The sequence below is a fragment of the Sesamum indicum genome, linkage group LG9, assembly GCF_026168435.1.
Source record: "Sesamum indicum cultivar Baizhima isolate 11 linkage group LG9, ASM2616843v1, whole genome shotgun sequence".
NCBI classification, from domain to species: domain Eukaryota; kingdom Viridiplantae; phylum Streptophyta; class Magnoliopsida; order Lamiales; family Pedaliaceae; genus Sesamum; species Sesamum indicum.
The window spans coordinates 25,408,901-25,427,690 of record NC_142665.1 but is presented as its reverse complement, the minus strand read 5'-3'; the positions used below and the strand labels follow the sequence as shown (position 1 = coordinate 25,427,690).

The following is an 18,790-nucleotide window of genomic DNA, read 5'->3' as shown; positions in this document are numbered from 1 at the left end:
CCAGGAGGGCGGTTTCTTTTTTATGATTGCCTATGAATAAGTTGGACTTTGGGAACTGGATCTGGATAATGATTGGTTGGGGGGGGGGGGGGGGAGGGGGGGGGGGTTGAAGGGGTTCTGCCTCTCAGGAAACAAGCTGTAAGGGACAGCTTTCATAATTTGGAACACCAATATTGAAATTATATTTGTGGGTTGGACAGAAAAATGTTTTTTTTTTAGAAATCAAATATAATTAGTTTATATCTTTCAATTATCAATAATTAGTACATATTAATTGACAATGTCAAATGTGTATAGTAAATTAATAACTAATACCGTCAATTAAACCCAATCTCATTAACGAACAAAAAAACAATTTAGAGTTCAAATTTTTCACAAACTTTTTTCCTTTTCTTTTGATTATAATAATTTTTATATAATTGAGCGACTTGCTTTACGATCAAAGATATAACAAGATCCAGTTTGCATCATATCTAAGGAATTCCTAATTCGAACTGAAAAAGTAACATAAATCGATCATTATCAAACGAACTGCAATCTTTTTCTGAGCAACCTTCCGTTATAAGTCCTAACAATCCTATACGAAATCCAATAAATAGTATATTGACAATAAAAGCTCGTTCAATACATCGGATCATAGTCTCATCGAGTTTGCTCGGAATACAATTTATAGCTAATGACAAGTACGATTTATGAGCATAATCATAACAACCATCCCTTTTGTACTTATGTCCAACATTAATTTTGTGTGTTATATTATATCATAATATTGAAAAGAAAAATCTAAATTGAGAAGACAATTATAAATTTAAGAATAATTGAGTGGTTCAAATGCTAAATCAAAAATTGTTGTTTCAATAGTCCCATCAATTGATAAGCTTTACTTGTTAAAGAGAAGGGAACAATCTTTGATCTATATCTTAAGCAACTCCAGCAACTATGCTAATTCTCATCCTAAGCAAAGGGTATAATTGTTTGCAAAGGCATCACATGAAGGCTGCATAATTATTAGCGATTCTGATGTTACAATCTTTCTGTTCACACGTCTATTTATAATTTTCCTTTTCTTCTTCACTTTCTAGACTATGAAGGTGTAGTATACGTAAGTAGTTGGATGATCATCAGCAGACTGTACGGGTCATGGCCGATGTTTTATTGGACTCTACTTAGATTGTTGAAAATTTTCCAAGTATTAACCAACTCTTCTTGTTCCATTTTATTACAAAATTTAAGATATTTGTACATCATTCCAAAAATTGTGTGAATATCATATACTGAATTGCATTATCCATCATTTTCGTAATAGTACCATGAAATTATATTTTTTTATTTCTTTCAAATTTTGAATGCTTCAACTAAACTTGTGACTACCAAATTACCTAACCACCATAGTTTTTGAGGTATTTTTTATGGGCTTAAATGCATTTTTTATCCTATAACATTTTTTTTTATCATTTTATGTTTTCGTTTTTTAACTTTGTAAGGTAACATTTTGATTTTAAAATTTTTTAATTTTTTGCAATTTCAATCCTTTTTTTTTTACATCGAAATTCACCCTTATCAATGAAAAAATGCATATGCATCTCTTGTGACCTTTTAAAATTGAGGCTACTGTTTATATTGACTCATTTTAGTCAATATTTTGTCTTTTAATTTTTTAGGATATCATTCTGGTCCTGTATTTTTTCAATTTTCACGATTTCAATCATCTTTTTTGCCGAAGTTTACACTTCTTACCAGTTACCACAGAAAAAAATAAAAAAGATCAAAATCCCAAAAATAAAAAGATAAAGGATCAAAATGCTATGTTAAGATGTTAAAGGACAAAAATGCATTTGATTCTTTTTCTATATATTATAAAGAATATTTAACGTACAAACAAAATTCATAAACGAAAAAAGAAAGAGAAAAAGATATAGACTATTTTTTCAAAACAAATCATCAATCTTTTGTAATAAAAATGGGAAAACGAGAATAACACACCACAATCCTACTAGGCTAAGGAGGATTGCGTCTATGCGTGTCCATAGAGTCACTAAACCATGAGTCTGTCATATTCTAACCATTTCAGAGACGAAAACAATATATTCAACTCCATCAATTTTCTGTTGACAATACATTAATCTAATGAGACAAGTAATTCCAGATGAGAACAAAGTAGCAAGTCCGCCAACACCTTAATTCAAATAATATTACTTGGGGATTCATTATTGGCACCAAACCAAATACTAGTAATAACTATTATAATCATCACAACCACAGCATATTCTGAGGGTGCAACCTCTTGCTCGGTGGTTGGGTCCCTAGGTTCGGAATATTATGCATTGGGTGCGCGTTTTTGACCCACCCCACCCCTAAGATGATTCCTAATCCGTGGGGCACAAAAAGCTAGGCATCATAATCATTCATATCCTCAACTATCATTATGCTGAATTTAATATATAAAGAAGAAGAATATGTAAGAAACATTACATGACAAAATCTTCCTAACATATATAGCAGTCACCAGACATAATGTTAATAAATCGAATCTGCCCCCCTTATCCAAATACTACACAGCCTCCAAACTCGAATTTGTGATAGATTTAAGCCAAAATTGGTGATCAAGTTGGTGCCACTGCCGACAGTATGAAGTTTGAACAAAAATCAGTTTGGTGGTTCGATAAAAAAATGTAGATATTTTACCACATAATTGGGGAGATTTTAATTCATTTTGAGTATGAATAGCATGAATTAATTGTACGATAATTACAATACACTTATTGTATAATTTAAGAAAGAGATCAATTACATGATAAATATATTATATTTATTGTGTGATTGATTGGTTCAGTCAAATCTGACATGTATAAAAACTTTGCTAACAAGAGATGTTCTTTTCCTATTTTTCGCTTTTCAAACTGTACATTAATCAGATGAAAACATCATAGTTTCCTTTTCGTTTTTTTATAATTAAAAAAGGTGGAAAAATTAAATATTTGGTGAGCTTATAAACTTTTTAAAACATCTTATAAGATGTTACAAAGTATTTGAAAAGTTTTTTAGGAAAAGAGCCTATAAACTCTTTAAAAACAAAGAACTGCTAACTTATTTCCAAGGTTGTAACAAATTTCTTCAAATTAATAATAAATTTATCATTGTTTACATTTTATATAATTTTATAATTTTATTTTATCCAAACACTTCGTGAACTAATAAAATGTATAAATTTATAAAATATTTTAAATAAATTTAGCCAAACACCCTCTAAATATAGTTAACCAAAGATAAGATATGTTTCCTATTTAAAAGAATATAATGATGGCTACATGCACTTTCAGTGTGCTTTTTTTACGTGTTGTTTGTTGGGATTTTTTAATGTTTTTCCTTTTCGTTTCCTGATAATTAATACTCCCAACTATTTGTCATTATATTTAATAATTCCTACTATCTCAATCAGGCTGGTGGTAAGTGCGGACAATTAAAGAATTACTAGAGAAGTCACAAGCCTCATAAAATATGAGTTGGTTGGAGATGGATGAACCCAGAATGCATATTTTAAGTTTTGACCCATCACCACACAACAAAGAAAATGAACAACATAAATAATTACTTGGAATTATTATCCATCCTCAGAACCAAACAATACCTACTCATTTCCTGCTCTCTCGCTATACCAAACAACATCCCCTATGTGAAGGAGTTTTGGGCTTTGATCCTTTTCATTATCCCAACCATAGTTAAGAACGATTATTATATCTTTGCAAAACACATAATTTTTTGATCTATCTTTATTTTATCTTACACAAATATAATATATAAAATTAAAGATAAATTATAACGGATTCCCCTAAAACTTGCATAATTATAAATACCCCTTATTGTTTGAAATAATTTATCTTAAAATTAAATATATTATAAACTTTTGAAAACAAATGCACTTGCCAATAAAGCTTAACTCGGTTAGCGAAGCTAAACGCCCATGATTTTAGAGATCATGTGTTCAAACCCCATCTTATGCATGGAATATTGATTCTACTGTAATAGTAAGTATTGATTATATCATTTATTTAATACTATTGATTAGAATATGATTATTGTAATGATTGCTATCTAACAGGAATGATTACACTCGATTTATTTCAATTAATAATAATTTATTACTCTTACTTCAAAATAAAGAAAACACATGCACTTATCTCTATCTACCTTTCTTTTTCCTGTCTTTGAATAATTTATAAATAAAACCAAACAAGGCTTTACCAGTTGACCTTTCTTTCTTTCCATCTCCCTGTCCCTCTTTGCGCCATGTTAATTACAATTTTAAAAAGATAGGATAAAATTTTAAGTTAACAAGATTTCATTTAACCCTTAACGGCTAAATCCGCTACCATCTGAAATTACCATATTCGCACTTCACATACGAGAAACTATGTAAGTTACCAAGGCCTTAGAAACAGTCGGGCTGACTCTCGCTTCACAGATACTACCCAGTAGTACCAGAAAAATTCTAATTTGAATCGGATTTAATTAGACTATAATTAATTATATGACAAATATAATATACTTATCATGTGATTGTTGTACAATTCAAAAAAAAATTACCAATCACACTTACCATGTAATTGATTTGAATAAGAATTTTCTATACTACCAAAAGATGAACTGAAACGCTTAAATACACATAAAAGATCATGTCAAAAGAGAAACTAGAGTAAATTTGAAAAAAAAAGCATAAAGTATAAGAACTAGTTTCAATGAATATTAACAAACTCATTCAATTTTGACCATATCAGTTACTAAAACTTTAAAATTCCATAATTACATTTTACTCAAGCACTTTACAAACTTATTTTTAAAATAAGGCAATAACATTTTATAAGCTTTAGATACATCTTGTAAGATGTACCGAGCTTATGTTTTAAATAAGTTTAGTTAAACCCCTCTCTTAGAAGGTGTTTGGCTAAACTTTTTAAAAATATCTTATAAGCTCCTCCCACATTTTATAAATGTTTTAGGAGCTTAAAAGATATTGGATTTTATTAAAAAATAAGCTCCTAAAGTGTTTGGAATAAAAAAAGATGTTAAAATTATAAGATGTTTTCACATTTTATAAGATGTTACGGAGTTTGCCATAATAAGGTTTTTATCTGGTAAAATAACTAAAATGGACATGATACCATTAGAATCAAATAAGTTGTTCTTTCTTGATATATTTTGTTTTGAAAAATTTTAAAACGCTTTCATAAATAGTACGCATTAGTTTAATTTCAAATAAAAATTTAATAGATAACCTTTTTACAATAACAAAAAACATAACGAATTATGACCTAAATTTTTTAATAAAAATAATATATGTACATTCATGCTAGTCGAAATTAATATAAATATATAATTGATATTTTCTTTATTAATGCAATGATTATTTCTAGTCGTATAATTTATAATATCTTGAATTTATATTTTTCAGTAAATATATTATTAATACCAATCTTATTTTTGTTTAACTATAATAATTTATTATTAAATAATGAAGTATTTTCTCTTATTTGAATATTAGAAAAATTAAATAGCAAAAAAAGCTTTTAAATACTAAAGAGAGTGTGTGTGTGTGTGTGTGTGTGTGTGTGTGTGTGAGAGAGAGAGAGAGAGAGAGAGAGAGAGAGAGAGAGAGTGTATAAGTGTGCGAATGGGGATATTTTTGTCTTATAACATATTAATTTATATAGTTTATAAGATCTTATAAAAAAAAATTAGAAAAGTAACTTTTTTTAAGAAACTTATAAGATCCAAAACATCTTATTTTGAGATCTTATAAACTTTTTAAAAAATAAATTACCCAAACAAATATTTAGAGCTTATAAGCTCTCAAATATCTTATAAGATGTTTTGAAAAGTTTATAAGCTTAGACAAACATCCTCTTAGTATAAGAAACTAATCACACCTTAAATTGCCTATGTAAGGAGCTCCAAGATAGATTATACAGCAACTCAACGCGTACTAAAACCCTGCAATTTTATCCTAAAATAATTTGCTCTTAATTCTTATCTTATTGCTAATTTTTATTTTCCAGGGTGGCTTTCTTGATTTCTACAAAAACCTATATCCTTTTTATAATATAGATTACTGGTATAGTACATTTATGCTTGTATTAGTGCATGTAAAAGTGTATATGGATCAAAGCACATGCAACATAATTGATGTATACCAAATCAAACCTATAGATCGCATAACAGCATGCATTTCAATTACACTAAAAAAGGAGGGGCCTAATAGTTGCACCACAGATATCTCCAGAAAGAGTTACTGGTAAGCCAATGAACAGGAGATTTCTTTCACAAGTCTAGAGTTTTAGAAGTACTAAACCTATGAATTAGGATAGCATCTCTAATATCTCCATGGGGATAAAACTAGTGTGGTTTTCAGGTTGAGAAACAAGAAAAGAAAGAAAGATAAAGGAAAGTATGCTTATCTGTCATTATTTTCTTTTTCTCATCTTTTTCTAAGGAGCATCTTCTCCATTTACAAAAGGGATAGCTTTTTTCATTTAGTTTGATTTGACTTGTGGCTCGTAGGTGAAAATTCAAGTGGATATAGTGCAGGAAAAGCAACATGGTCAAAGTTTGACCACAATGATTTCCTGATCATGTCCCCCTCCATGACCAAGTGATCATTAATGTTCAGTTGCTTTCTCTAATGCCTTTGCCAAAAGTATGCAAAAAGAAAATTGGAGGAAAGAACAATTCTTTGGGTGGACCGCCCATTCTATTGGATCATCTCCAGAATCTATATTTCACATTACCTCATCAAACAAGGTTCATTATTTATTTTTTCATAAAAGAAGAAAGGACAAGAACAATGAGAAATCGTGAGCAATAATAATAAGCCGAGGCCAATTTTCAGGCAAAAGATCTTGAACACATTAAATATGGTCCCATACTTTTCTTTGGCCACAAAACAAGAATCGTTCTTATGGACCAGTTGAATTTGGATTTAAGCACAAGTTCAAGAACATCACTTCACTTGAACACGATCTTACTAAGTTCTAATTAGTCGTATTTGAATTTGAAGTGTTTAAGACCAACATATGTCCGAATACGACCCACAATTTTTAACTACTAAAGATTGCAAAGTGCAGCAACTATTGAACTATAGTTCCAAATTCAGGAGAAATTTGAGATTCTTGATTTCAAATTCTTCAGCTAAATTCAAGATTTTACAATCCAAATGCTGCCTTACAAAATAAACTACAAGCACCGAGCACCAAATGCAGTTTAGAGTTCAGATTTTTAAGGGACTCAAAATGATTACCATCATACTACATACATTCGTGACTCAATTCTCATATGATGGTCATAAGACACGGATCAACAGTCTTAACAGAAGCATAATCTTGACAAGAAATTAAATAGAAACCAAGAAAATCATAAAAGCATACATGGAATATCCAGACCACGATTAAGAAAAATGAACAGCTTTCCCTAAACTCAGGTCCCCACGAATGCACGTACTTGTCTACACACACGTGCAAACCTATCTTCTTTTGACCATTTTGAGTTTTGAAGAATCCTATGCTTTTCTTTTGGGGTGTCCTTTCTTTTAAGTGTTGGAATAAAAAGAGAGAAGAGAAGATGCGTATGCAGGTTTTTGTCACCTATGTATTTGAGCCTCCACTCTTTCTTGTTCTTCGCATATTCAGACGATTCAATGCAAATACAGTCATTTCCCACAATATTCCCCGAAGCAAGACGAGGTTTCCTCATGTATACACGTGTCCATAAAACATATATGCAACTTAATACTACTAATTCGTCTAGTTCATTGATTCATTATTTTAAGCAAAGGTTACAAAAAGATCCTTCTGATAATTCTTTTTCTTTTATTTCTAAAGATCATTAAATAATTTTAATTACATTCCATTAACTTTTCATCCGAATAAACCTCTACTTTTGTAATTAAATTGTTCCCGACTTCTTGGAATAAAATGGTTACTGGGTTGCTTTTTGTGATACTAGTTGCCGTCGCACGCCCACAACCATAATTTTTTTAAATGTAAATTTAAGTAAGCAAATTTGTTTCAATAACAATTTTTAATTTAATAAAGAAAGTTCTACATAAAAGTATTTTTTTTTAGTATTTTGCATAACAAATTATAGTAGTAGATATATTTTTTACTTTCAATTGACTGAGATTAATAAATAAAAAAATTCCTGATGCAGGAATTTTAATAATAATCCCATGGGAAGTTAATGGATGACTCTTTTGAAATGAAAAGTTAATAAAATAACCTTTAGGATTGAAAAATTATTTCATGTGTTACTGGGATATGAAAATTTACAAATTACAAGTGCATATGCAAATTAATAGGTGCTTCATAAATTAATACTCGATAATAATTTCTCTAAAATAATATTTTTTTTTAATTTAGACTTGGACTCAAGGTATAAATTAATAAAATAATAATTTTTCGAAAGACCCTTATATAAATTTATTGTTCATTCAACATATAAATTAATAAACCCATAAAATTATAAAAATAACTAGGACAACTTAGTAAAATATGATTTTATTATTGTTTGCTTCTTCTTAAAATCTAAATATAATTCTATTTCATCTCTAACTTTCCTTATTGCATCCAAAAACTCCGATGCTGTGTTCTCATACTGCAACAAAAAGTTGATACACATTATGTACAATGAACTTTATTATTATTTTTTAGGGGATATATTATATTTGATTAGTCACAATTGTATATATTTTATTCATAAAAAATAATGTAGATACATTGAATTGAAAAAAATCTCATTAAAATTAATAAATTATTAATTTATTGGTTAATTAAGATCTTAAATTAATAAAATGACATAGTCCGGACATTAATATGGTCTTGTGATTGTTCAAGTCAACTTGGGTCTCAAGGACAACTTTTTTCTTTTGCGTGTGTCAATTGACCCTTCCTTTTAATAATTAATTGTGGAATTAAATTTTATTAAACTCATATTTTGATAAAAATTGACATTTAATCCTACCATAATTGCATTTTTCTAATCACCCATTATGCGTATTAAATATGTTTTTTAGTTCATTTATTAACTTTAAGAATGGGGTTAATATTTTAAATGCAATAATAATCAATTATAAAATTATAAATTGATACACAACAATCACAATTCTATTATCAATTATTTCAAATTAACCTTTTGATAATCAATTATACGACAACACAACCAACTGAGCTTGCATTTATTTACTAGCGAATTTTGCATGCTCTATGGGTGTGCATATTTCTTAAAAACATTTAGAGGAATTATAGAATTACTTTATAACAATCCAAAAAAAAATTATTGGAAAAAATGCATGCAACCCTTTATGATATTGCAAATGATCAGATTATTCCTCTATGAAAAAAAAAATTAGCAATTAACCACCTGTATTTTTCAAAATAGAGCAATTTATCCCCCTATATTTTTTAAAATGAAGCAAGGATAAATTACTTAGGAGGGTAAAGTACTTTTTTTTTTTTTTTTTCATAAGGAGGTAAGTTGTTCATTTGTAATATCATACAGTTTAAATTGCATGAAACCACTTTTTATTAGTAAGGTTTTTTTTATTATTTATGGGTTTAATTTAATAAATATTGATACATTGTAGAGATTATAACTTAAGAAGATAACCTGACTGAGGAAAAGGGAAATTGCTAGGGAAAGAAAATAGATAAATAAAAATAAATAAAAAATATAAAAAAGTGGGAAGTGAGACACATGCCTACTGCCTATTTATGAGAGTAGTGAATAATCACCTATCAAATTTGTGAGAGGACATTAATTAATTCGATGTCTTCAATTATAAAATAGTGTAGATGACTTGTATATGTAATAGATGGATTTTCAAATGAACACAAGAAACATTGAGGGAGGCTCAAGGTACGCTACTAACAGCATTGTTCTCCTCCAATAAAGAACCTAACCGTAGGGTGTTGCCTTGCGAAATGGATTTTTCGATTTGGTAATCTTAGTCTAACTCGGGTCTGATTAATTCTAAATTAATTACTCATAAATATATTAGTATATAGTTCAAGAAAATTGATCAAAATGTATCATACGATTGATTGGTTTTTGAGAGAAGAATTTTTGTATTTGGAATTATGACCTCGGTAATGCTACAAACCACAAGCAGGTTGATATGACGCTCAGCATAACAGTTTTGTGTCTTGGTTGAGATAAAGATTGAAAGGAAGGAGGTAGGGATAGCTTAGGTAGATCCCTAATATGAGACATTGCCGTTTGACATTCCAAGAAGGAAGATAACAGGAACAGTGAAAAGGCGGTGGACTAGAATCCTAATATTCTAATGATGTCTTTTCCATACGGTATCTAAATATGCTGGCCCTACTTCAGTCAAAGATAATGCTACCATTCTTCCCGGGTCAAACTCCTCATACTCGATTTCTCATCAATTCGCTTGCTTAAGGAATAGACACTGTAAACTCAACAGATTTAAAGCAGAAAGGAAAGATTACCTGCCATCAGCTGCTTGAATGCCTTATCTCCTGACTCCATTGCTTTTGCCCAAAGAATATAGAAAAACCTCTCTGCAAAGGAAACATATTGCTTTTATCTTGTATACACTTCTCCACATGCATTATTTTATCAATTGTTGAATTGATACCTGTTCAATACATTGCCCATAACGGGTATGTGCAGCATGACTAGTTGCATCAAGATTCGAAGGGCACACTGCACAGTCTCATGTACATGCATTGAACAGTCATAAGGCATTGAACACCACACTTGCATGAAACCATTTGGTATACTGATAAAGTTGGATTGGGCAGCATAATTATCATATTGAATCCCATCTGTACACTTTTAAAAAACCTGGACATGGCACCAAATGCATGAACGTAAACATCCACTTACAAAGAACGAGGTATAATCAGTATAACTTAGGCATGATTTGTTAACTGCTTTTCTGCCTCACAATAAACAAATAAAGTAGCAGAGTGATTATAATTACAGGCTTTGCTAATTCCTGACAACTGTTCGAACAAATTTTCCATAAGAGCAAAGATAAAAAGAGCCATGCAGACTTCATATTTGCATATACAGTAAGGAGCCAGTTGCCAAACTCCAAATGTGTGTGTGAGAGAGAAGAGATGGTAGGATACGACAGCAAGGACATATTCTAGCAGCCCAGATGTGGGCCCGAAAGCATTTGGATTGCCACGAATGTTTTGTGTGAGCCTGTTTTGGGGTGGTACTAGCAGGTGAATTTTAGAGAAGATGACACCGACACCCAAGCAACTAATGACCTTGAGGAATCTTTCAAACCTAAGTAGGCCAAAAAAATCAAAACAACAAATATAAATACCTTCACATTTTCGTTCCTTCCAAGCACTCCAAACTCTGGAATTAAGCTCCAGTTCAGTACGACACAATCAGTCAATCATGGACAGCAGAAAGGAGTCCTCAGAGAATATGAGGTAACTTTTTATTTCATGCAATGACAAGCCATCATCAAATATACACTGATACATCAAATACTTGCCTTAATGAACATAAGTACTAGTGATGGCATGTTAACGCTAATTGTTTTGATGCTCAGGAACAAGTGTGCTGCATGCTACAGACAATTTAACAAAATGGAGCATCTGGTTGAACATATGAGGATATCATTTCATTCAAATCATGAACCCAAGTGCGGAATTTGTCAAAAGCATTGTCGTTCATTTGAATCTCTAAGGGAGCACCTCATAGGTATTCTTCAATCTCCTCAAAACTATATTATGCTATAAATCATATGAGATTGAGATTCTAATACATGGTGATTTCCCTACCAGGACCTCTGCCGAAGGCAGAATGTGAAAGGGTATTCAAGGAACGAGGATGCGACCTTTGTTTAACTATCCTTGGTAGCCGCTATGCTCTTCAGCTCCACAGAGAGAAATGCCAATTTTCACGTGGAAACAATGTAAAAACAATCAAACTTGAACGAGAATACCTCACTGCACATTCTCCTGTTTGTATCTATATAATTTTTTTCCTTGACTGAATTAGGGTCTGCTATATCGGATGGCTAACTTGGGCATTCAAGATGAGATGAGGATTGATAATAGCAGAGCAAAAGTGGTTTCACTTGCTTGCAAAATGGTCGGCGGCGGCAGTGATGGCTCCTTGGATCTTTGTGCAAGGGTCTGCCTCATTGATGAGCATGAAAAGATAATCTTTCAGACATACGTCAAGCCACACCTTCCAGTCACAAACTATAGGTAATGAGTTTCTGCTTGAAATATATAGTATTATGTCAATCAATAGATTCCAACTAGAACTAAGATATTTCAAAATGTTTACAGGTATGAAACAACAGGTATACGACCAGAATTTTTGAGGGATGCAATGCCACTTAGGCAAGTCCAGCGGAAGATCCAAGACTACTTATGCAATGGTGAACCAACATGGCAGATCCGTTCTAGAGGCGGAAAAGCTAGGATCCTTGTAGGCCATGGACTAGATCATGATTTGAAATGCTTGGAAGTGGAATATCCAGCAATATTGATCAGGTAAGCTCATTCAGCTGAAACAGCATGGCCTTAAAGGCCTTTGGATCACAATTTTGTTTACATAATGTTTATCTGAGGTTTTCTGAATTAAGATTGAGCTGTTAATAATTATGTTTTCAAGGAAAAAAAAATTCAAATGCTATCTCAAATAAATAAGTTTTCCCACAGTCTCATTAATCTACATTTTTTTTTCTACAGGGATACAGCAAAATATCCTCCATTGATGAAGACAAGCAAGCTCAGCAACTCACTGAAATATTTAACAAAAGCATACCTTGGGTAAATAGCTCTAACTCATATTTTGTCACTTAAAAATTCTGAGTCAATGTTTCATACATATAGATATGACATCTAAAGGTATGAATAGCTTACACTCTTATTTTGTCATTTAACTTCAATAATCCTGAGATAGTCAATGTTCTGTGCATATAGATATGACATTCAAATTGGCATACAAGATCCCTATGAAGACTGTGTTGCAACAATGAGGCTGTATATGAGAATGAGATCACAAGCTCATAAGGTTGAAGACTATCCTATGGCTTCAGATCCACAAAACCGCAACAATTTTGCATCATGGAGGCAAAGCGAGCTTGAAAGAATGACTCCAGAAAAAATGTTGGAAATATCAAGGTCTGATTATTATTGCTGGTGCTTAGACTCCAAATTAAGCAACTAAGTGCGGAAGAAGATAAGTTATTCAATGAGGCTGAGACATACTTATGGAGGGACATCCTTACACTGGCAGCACAGTACTAGCATGATAATAAAACATGCAAATTTATGATGCCGCTTATGGGATATGTTTACTGTTACGTACTAATGCATTTTGAATTAGTTCACTCAACAGATTTATGTGTAGCATCATAAGTTACAATAATGTCATTACTATCTCTATTTTTTCATAATTATATTTCACTAACAACAATAACCCCAAAATAAGAAGCAAACAACTAGGAGATACGATGTGGTTTGTATTTTTCTAAGTACTTCCTCTGAATGCAATAATACTTATTATATATAACTTGAAAAAATGAAGCATGTGCTAGAAATAAATGACTTTTTGTTGTTTTGAATCTTTTCACGTATATATGCACCTTGAAACTTGTATAGTTGCACCATATTGCTTATACCAAAGTGGGGCAGTATAGGTAAACTGAAGCACTTATTTTGTTGTTGGCCTTTGCCAATTGTTTATTGTATGCCTTTTCAGTAGCAGGAAAACTATTGCATCCTAAATGTGACAAACTTTGCGCTAATATACTTCGTGATATTAATAATTATTTCAGCTGATAACATGTAAACTTTGCAAAATTTAACATTTCCATCATTTAATTTGTCTATCAGAGAAAAGAAATTCTAATCTAGAAAGCCTGATGCAGCAAACCACCAAGAGTTCCACCTCAATCATATAGCAAATCTCCCTTTCTTTCTAATATCTGAGATTGATTCCTCTTTTGAAACGCCAATCGGTATATAAATTCTACAAGTACAGCCAAACAGGCAGAGGCGCATTTCCTTCCATGTGCATATATGCATGCACAAGGAAACTTACATCTAAACCTAAACACATAGTTACATATTACATGCATAGATCAAATACATAATACATGAATAGATCAAATTCGTGTACATCATCACGATCCCATCCTTGCCAACTACAATAACAAGACATATGCAGCTGCTACACGTAAATATTGGCCTACACGGGGACAACGAAAATACAAAAAGAAATGGAGCGAGATCACAACAACTCGACTCTAACTGCATACTCAATAAAATTACTAAATTACCCCATGAATAATTGAAAATTGCAGCAGATGAACTGAACCACTCGTATTTGTATAAAGATACGTATTATTATTTAAACACCAAAAAAAAAATAAAAGCACAACCGTAGAATTTTACCATCAACGATAACCCTGTTAATCCTTGGAATAAGCAACCATGCCGTCTGCAAGACCATTGCCTGCTGTCTCTGTCATTTTGCTCGCATATTGAAATTTGGCAGTAACTACAGCTTAAATATGCAATTCGAGCACTATGAGTGAAGAAAAAACAGGCACAAAAATAGAGAGTTCCAGTTCTAGAATTACTGGCTCGATTTGTACGATCACATGAAGAAAAAACCAAAAAGAAAGAAAAAGATGAGTCGAGGGCTTGGTGGGAACGGAGCTTTTGGGTGATCATCTAGCGCGCGATTTGTGCATTCATTTTTGAAAGTCAAGTGAAAACGTGGAATTCTCTGTTTTAATTCTCTACACCTGAAGATCTTACCGATAACGTGATCGATGAAGGCTGATTCCTTGTATTTAGGGCCCGAAATTCTTGGGGTCTGAGTTTAATTCAACATGGGTTCTTCGATATGGGCCGAGAAAATTTTCGCTCTTTTCAATGTAGATAATAAAGAACTGAATTACTGTGTTATGCGACAAATTGCAAATATCATTATAGAATTTCGAATCATAAATGTTGGAAATTTAGGAAAAGATCATAAATAGTTCAGAATAATGAGATCTAATTCTTGCGTGAATAGTTTTTTAAGATTCACTAATATGCGGATAATTCCTGATGCCACGATAAATTGGGCCAAGTCAAGTTATCAGACCCACTGAACCAGTCTCCAAAAATTGGACCCAATCTTCCCAGGAAACAAATCCAGAAGGCCGAAAAAGCTGCAGCCCCCTAAAGTAAACTGCTAGACGATGATCCAAGAGAGATGGGCCATATTTACATTCTTAGTTCCCAACACCTGGCCTTTCTCTGAACAATCATCATAAATCTCCCATAAATTTCCTTTTGCCTTTTTTAATAATGTTTTTATAAGCGGAGAATTCTCTCCTCTTTACGTCTGGGGCTGTAAATGAACCAAACACAAGTTCAAATTCCTTCGAATAAAATTATATTCGAATTTTATTTGGTTATTTTAATTGAGTTCTAATAAATTTTAATCGGATTAAATATGAATCAGACTCGAATAATTTATTATTTTTAAATATATTTTATTATTTTAGCTCGAAACTTATTGTACAAGAATTTTTTGGTTCAAATTCGATTCGTTACATTCAACGAACCAAAGCTTTTATGGACCGACTTAAAGATTGAATAATTTGATTTATTTTTTAATTCTATTTAACTCTTATTATGTCTCCATCATAATTTTCTTTTTGAGATATAGAGCTCATTATTAACTTAAACATAAAAGTGCTAATTTACTTTCACAGTATCTCCTTCTATTTAAACTGTAGTGAGAGTGAGATGTCAATGAATGGAACTTGACTTGGAGTGAGAAATGCTCAGCAGGTCATTTCACATTTTTGAAGGTGACATCACCAATACTTAAAAGCACGGAGTCATATTACAATCTGTTCATTGAAAATCACTATGCTTTGCTGGTGTTATCCAAACAAAAATCTCAGCACATTAAATATGTATATACAGAAAGGAGAATTCAGATGAATAAGTTCTCTGCTGCAGACAAAATTTACTACATATTTCTTGGGAGGCAAGAGGCAAATGGTATTCATATGGGGAGTTGCAACCTACACGGTTTTGGAGGTGCAAAGAGCATAGCCAGAAATGAGAGAACTAGAGGCCAGGGCAACAAACGCGAGGAACGACATTGATATGGAAGCCGTTGCCATATCTGGGAACTTGTCCTTTCCCCAATTCAATTGCCAGTCATCAATCCGAATAGTGGCCGATGAAGATGCTGATATCAGAAGATAAGCAATCATCTGCCACCACGAAGAAAGCCCACAGTCAATCTAGTGAGTTTGCATTGAATCACACTGAGTAATAGGCAAACCAAACAACAAGAGGTTACAGGCAATATGTTAGAAGTTTCTGAAATATAGTTAAAACCGATAGATCTCCCTATCAAATATAAATACTCATTACTGGAATTAGGGTGCAATTTGGTTGTTGCGCATCATTTCGTTTTTCACTCTCTAGACTCCAAAATATGGCAAGATATAAAGCATCACTACTGTCCAGACAAAGACATCAAAACAATGAAACAAAGAAAAAGCGTGAAAACCAACTGGCATTAAGCATTGAATCCAAGACCTACAATGTAAAAGATTAACCAAATCTAGGCATCAAAGAGGACAGAACAGGACGGTGAATGGATTCTCCACTTTTTCTCTCTTTTCTCATTTCACCTTCTCACGTTAGGAAATTCCCATTAGATCACAAGAAAACAGAAACACTTTTCTTTACAGCACTAGTACTAAAAATTCCTGTGTAATTCCTCAAATTGTAAATGTTTATCGATAGACTGGCAAAGTGGTTCGAGAAACAGATGGTCCCCCATGCTAATTCCCCTCCATAGCGTATTCCATGGAACACTCACCAAAGTAAGGCCCACATACCCTCAGAAAACCTTTTTAGGCAAGTCAAGCAGATGAATTCAATTAGAAAACAACCACTAATGTCATTCCAACCTCATCGGACTCGAGCATCGACGTTGACAGTCAGAATTAATGCCTTTCATTCTATTACTTCATTAAACTGTGCATTAATGGATTCTTGGGGATGTTCTTTTTTCCCCACTAAGTGTAAGAATATACAGTGGCAACTGTAATAATCAACAACGCTATAGACTCTTGTTGCTTATTTTTGTTCATGTAATAATGGATCACAATTCATGATGTTAATACAATCATGAACGTGCAGTCTCCTGTAATCAATTGCCCTTCACAAGTTAATACAAGAATGAAGCAGGTGAAGGATTCAGCTGAAGAAAAAGGTGTATTTCTCCAGAAAGTGCAAATATTTGCTGAAATACTTAAATCATCCAATAGGAATACCAATACATAAGCATAATATAACGTTAAAAACTTGCCTGATCAACTGCAAAGTCGAAGTAATATCGGAGTCTCTGATGGTGCTGGACAATATACTTTCCGGTGGCTAAGCTATATGATATATCGAATGCCTGAGCTGCTGAGTACACAAATCCGATAACATTCACAGACATACAGTACCTGCGAGATCCCAAATTCGAATGTAATAGGCTGAAACAGTACCACAAAATTGACGGAGAGAAATAGGGATTGAGAACCGAAGATTTGAAGCTTATTGGTTTCAGAAATACTTCGATTAACAATTAACTTTTCATCAATTGATATCCCAGGGTCGTGATTCTAAGAATTCAAATATATGAAATCAATTGTACCGGAATTCTTTGTATCGCTCAAATGAATCAAGAGCCCAGCCTTGATTTCTGTCAGCTGCCATCACTGAAAACGAGACCAAGCAAAACAAGAACCCAAAAATCCTGAACCCCAGGGCAGCTCTTTTCACCATTTTCTCTCGTTTAGCTCTCCTCAATATCGACAGCGATGGTCTGAACCTCCGCCGACCGCTTCCGTCGCCGCCGCGATCCTCCACCACTCCGCCAGCTGGATCGGTCTTTGGCGCCACTGCCTTAGGCTCCTCCGCTACTGCCCAGTTCGCCACGGCCTTAGGCTCCTCCAAGACCGCCCTGCTCACCACCGCCATGGGCTCCTCGATCACAACCTTGTTCTCCATAGGCTCCTTAAACACATCCCTGCTTACCACCGCCGGCGGAGGCTTACTTTCCGGCGACTGAGGTTTTCCATCTTCCGGGAAGGACCCATGACTGTTATTGACCGGCGTATGATGGGAGGAAAGTGAATGACTACCAAGCGAGCTCCCCGGTGAGCCCACCGGCGGCGACAGCGAGATATGTTCTCCACTGTTTCGTTTGGAGTGAAGTGGAGAGGAGTAAGAGTCCGACGGTAATTTTCCCGGCAATCCCACCGGCGGCGAGAGCGAGATGTGTTCTCCACTATCTTGTTTGGAGTGAAGTGAAGAAGAAGAATAGTCCGACAGTGATTTTCCCGGCGAACCCAGCGGCGGCGAGAGCGAGATGTGTTCTCCACTATCTTGTCTGGAGTGATGCGGAGAGGAGTCAGAAACTGAATCAGGGGCGGGGGAAGTCTTTTGTTTATTTTGGTTTTCCATAATCTTTGTCGACCTTTTCCGGTGTGGTTTGGTGAAGAGTTGGAATGAATTATATCAGATGGTGAGATTTTTCTATTATTATTGTTTTCTTCTCTTTCTAGCTTTTGGGAGGGGGGCGGCGGGCACCGATGGTGACGGTCTCGGAGGTTTGTTTTTAAATTTTAGGACAGACCAAGAGGAGCTCACGGTCACAGTAATAAAATGGGCTGTTGAGTTGACCGCTTCGTCACACTGTCAGGTTCAGGTACTATTGGGTGAAT

At 33.3% G+C, this 18,790-nt stretch overlaps 2 protein-coding genes and 1 long non-coding RNA gene across 5 annotated transcripts; 1 reads left to right on the top strand and 2 right to left on the bottom strand.

Annotated features, from left to right (window-relative positions):
- Positions 1-5,351: 5,351 nt before the first annotated feature.
- LOC110013163 (uncharacterized) lies at positions 5,352-15,017 on the bottom strand. Of its 3 annotated transcripts, XR_016067557.1 has the most exons (5): positions 14,448-15,017; positions 11,351-12,228; positions 10,649-10,857; positions 7,419-10,571; positions 5,352-6,766 (listed from the first exon to the last, which is right to left on the bottom strand). It is a non-coding gene; the product is annotated as an uncharacterized LOC110013163 (long non-coding RNA). The 3 variants fall into 3 exon arrangements; XR_016067558.1 differs by lacking the exon at positions 5,352-6,766 and having other exon boundaries at positions 7,143-10,571; positions 11,351-12,259; positions 14,448-15,016; XR_016067556.1 differs by lacking the exon at positions 5,352-6,766 and having other exon boundaries at positions 7,143-10,571; positions 14,448-15,014.
- Positions 10,893-13,317, top strand: LOC105177135 (RNA exonuclease 4). The gene is made up of 7 exons (XM_011100178.3): positions 10,893-11,462; positions 11,585-11,736; positions 11,820-11,950; positions 12,037-12,248; positions 12,333-12,539; positions 12,738-12,818; positions 12,972-13,317. The coding sequence occupies exons 1-7, from the start codon at positions 11,428-11,430 to the stop codon at positions 13,216-13,218; spliced, it is 1,065 nt and encodes a 354-aa protein (XP_011098480.1). The 5' UTR covers positions 10,893-11,427; the 3' UTR covers positions 13,219-13,317.
- An 802-nt stretch (positions 15,018-15,819) lies between the features above and the next one.
- LOC105177136 (uncharacterized) lies at positions 15,820-18,719 on the bottom strand. Its single transcript, XM_011100179.3, has 3 exons — positions 17,719-18,719; positions 17,386-17,527; positions 15,820-16,276 (listed from the first exon to the last, which is right to left on the bottom strand). The coding sequence occupies exons 1-3, from the start codon at positions 18,528-18,530 to the stop codon at positions 16,082-16,084; spliced, it is 1,149 nt and encodes a 382-aa protein (XP_011098481.1). The 5' UTR covers positions 18,531-18,719; the 3' UTR covers positions 15,820-16,081.
- Between the last annotated feature and the right edge of the window lie 71 nt (positions 18,720-18,790).

What these genes read in the sequence shown, in the direction of transcription:
- LOC105177135 (XM_011100178.3), top strand. Translation starts at nt 11,428, where the DNA reads ATGGACAGCAGAAAGGAGTCCTCAGAGAATATGAG. An exon ending in TATCCAGCAATATTGATCAG is followed by an intron (nt 12,540 to 12,737) that starts GTAAGCTCATTC and finishes TTTTTTCTACAG; the next exon opens with GGATACAGCAAAATATCCTC. An exon ending in TTAACAAAAGCATACCTTGG is followed by an intron (nt 12,819 to 12,971) that starts GTAAATAGCTCT and finishes CTGTGCATATAG; the next exon opens with ATATGACATTCAAATTGGCA.
- LOC105177136 (XM_011100179.3), bottom strand. Translation starts at nt 18,530, where the DNA reads ATGGAAAACCAAAATAAACAAAAGACTTCCCCCGCCCCTGATTCAGTT. An exon ending in GAGCGATACAAAGAATTCCG is followed by an intron (nt 17,528 to 17,718) that starts GTACAATTGATT and finishes GGGATCTCGCAG; the next exon opens with GTACTGTATGTCTGTGAATG. An exon ending in TCGACTTTGCAGTTGATCAG is followed by an intron (nt 16,277 to 17,385) that starts GCAAGTTTTTAA and finishes TCGTGGTGGCAG; the next exon opens with ATGATTGCTTATCTTCTGAT.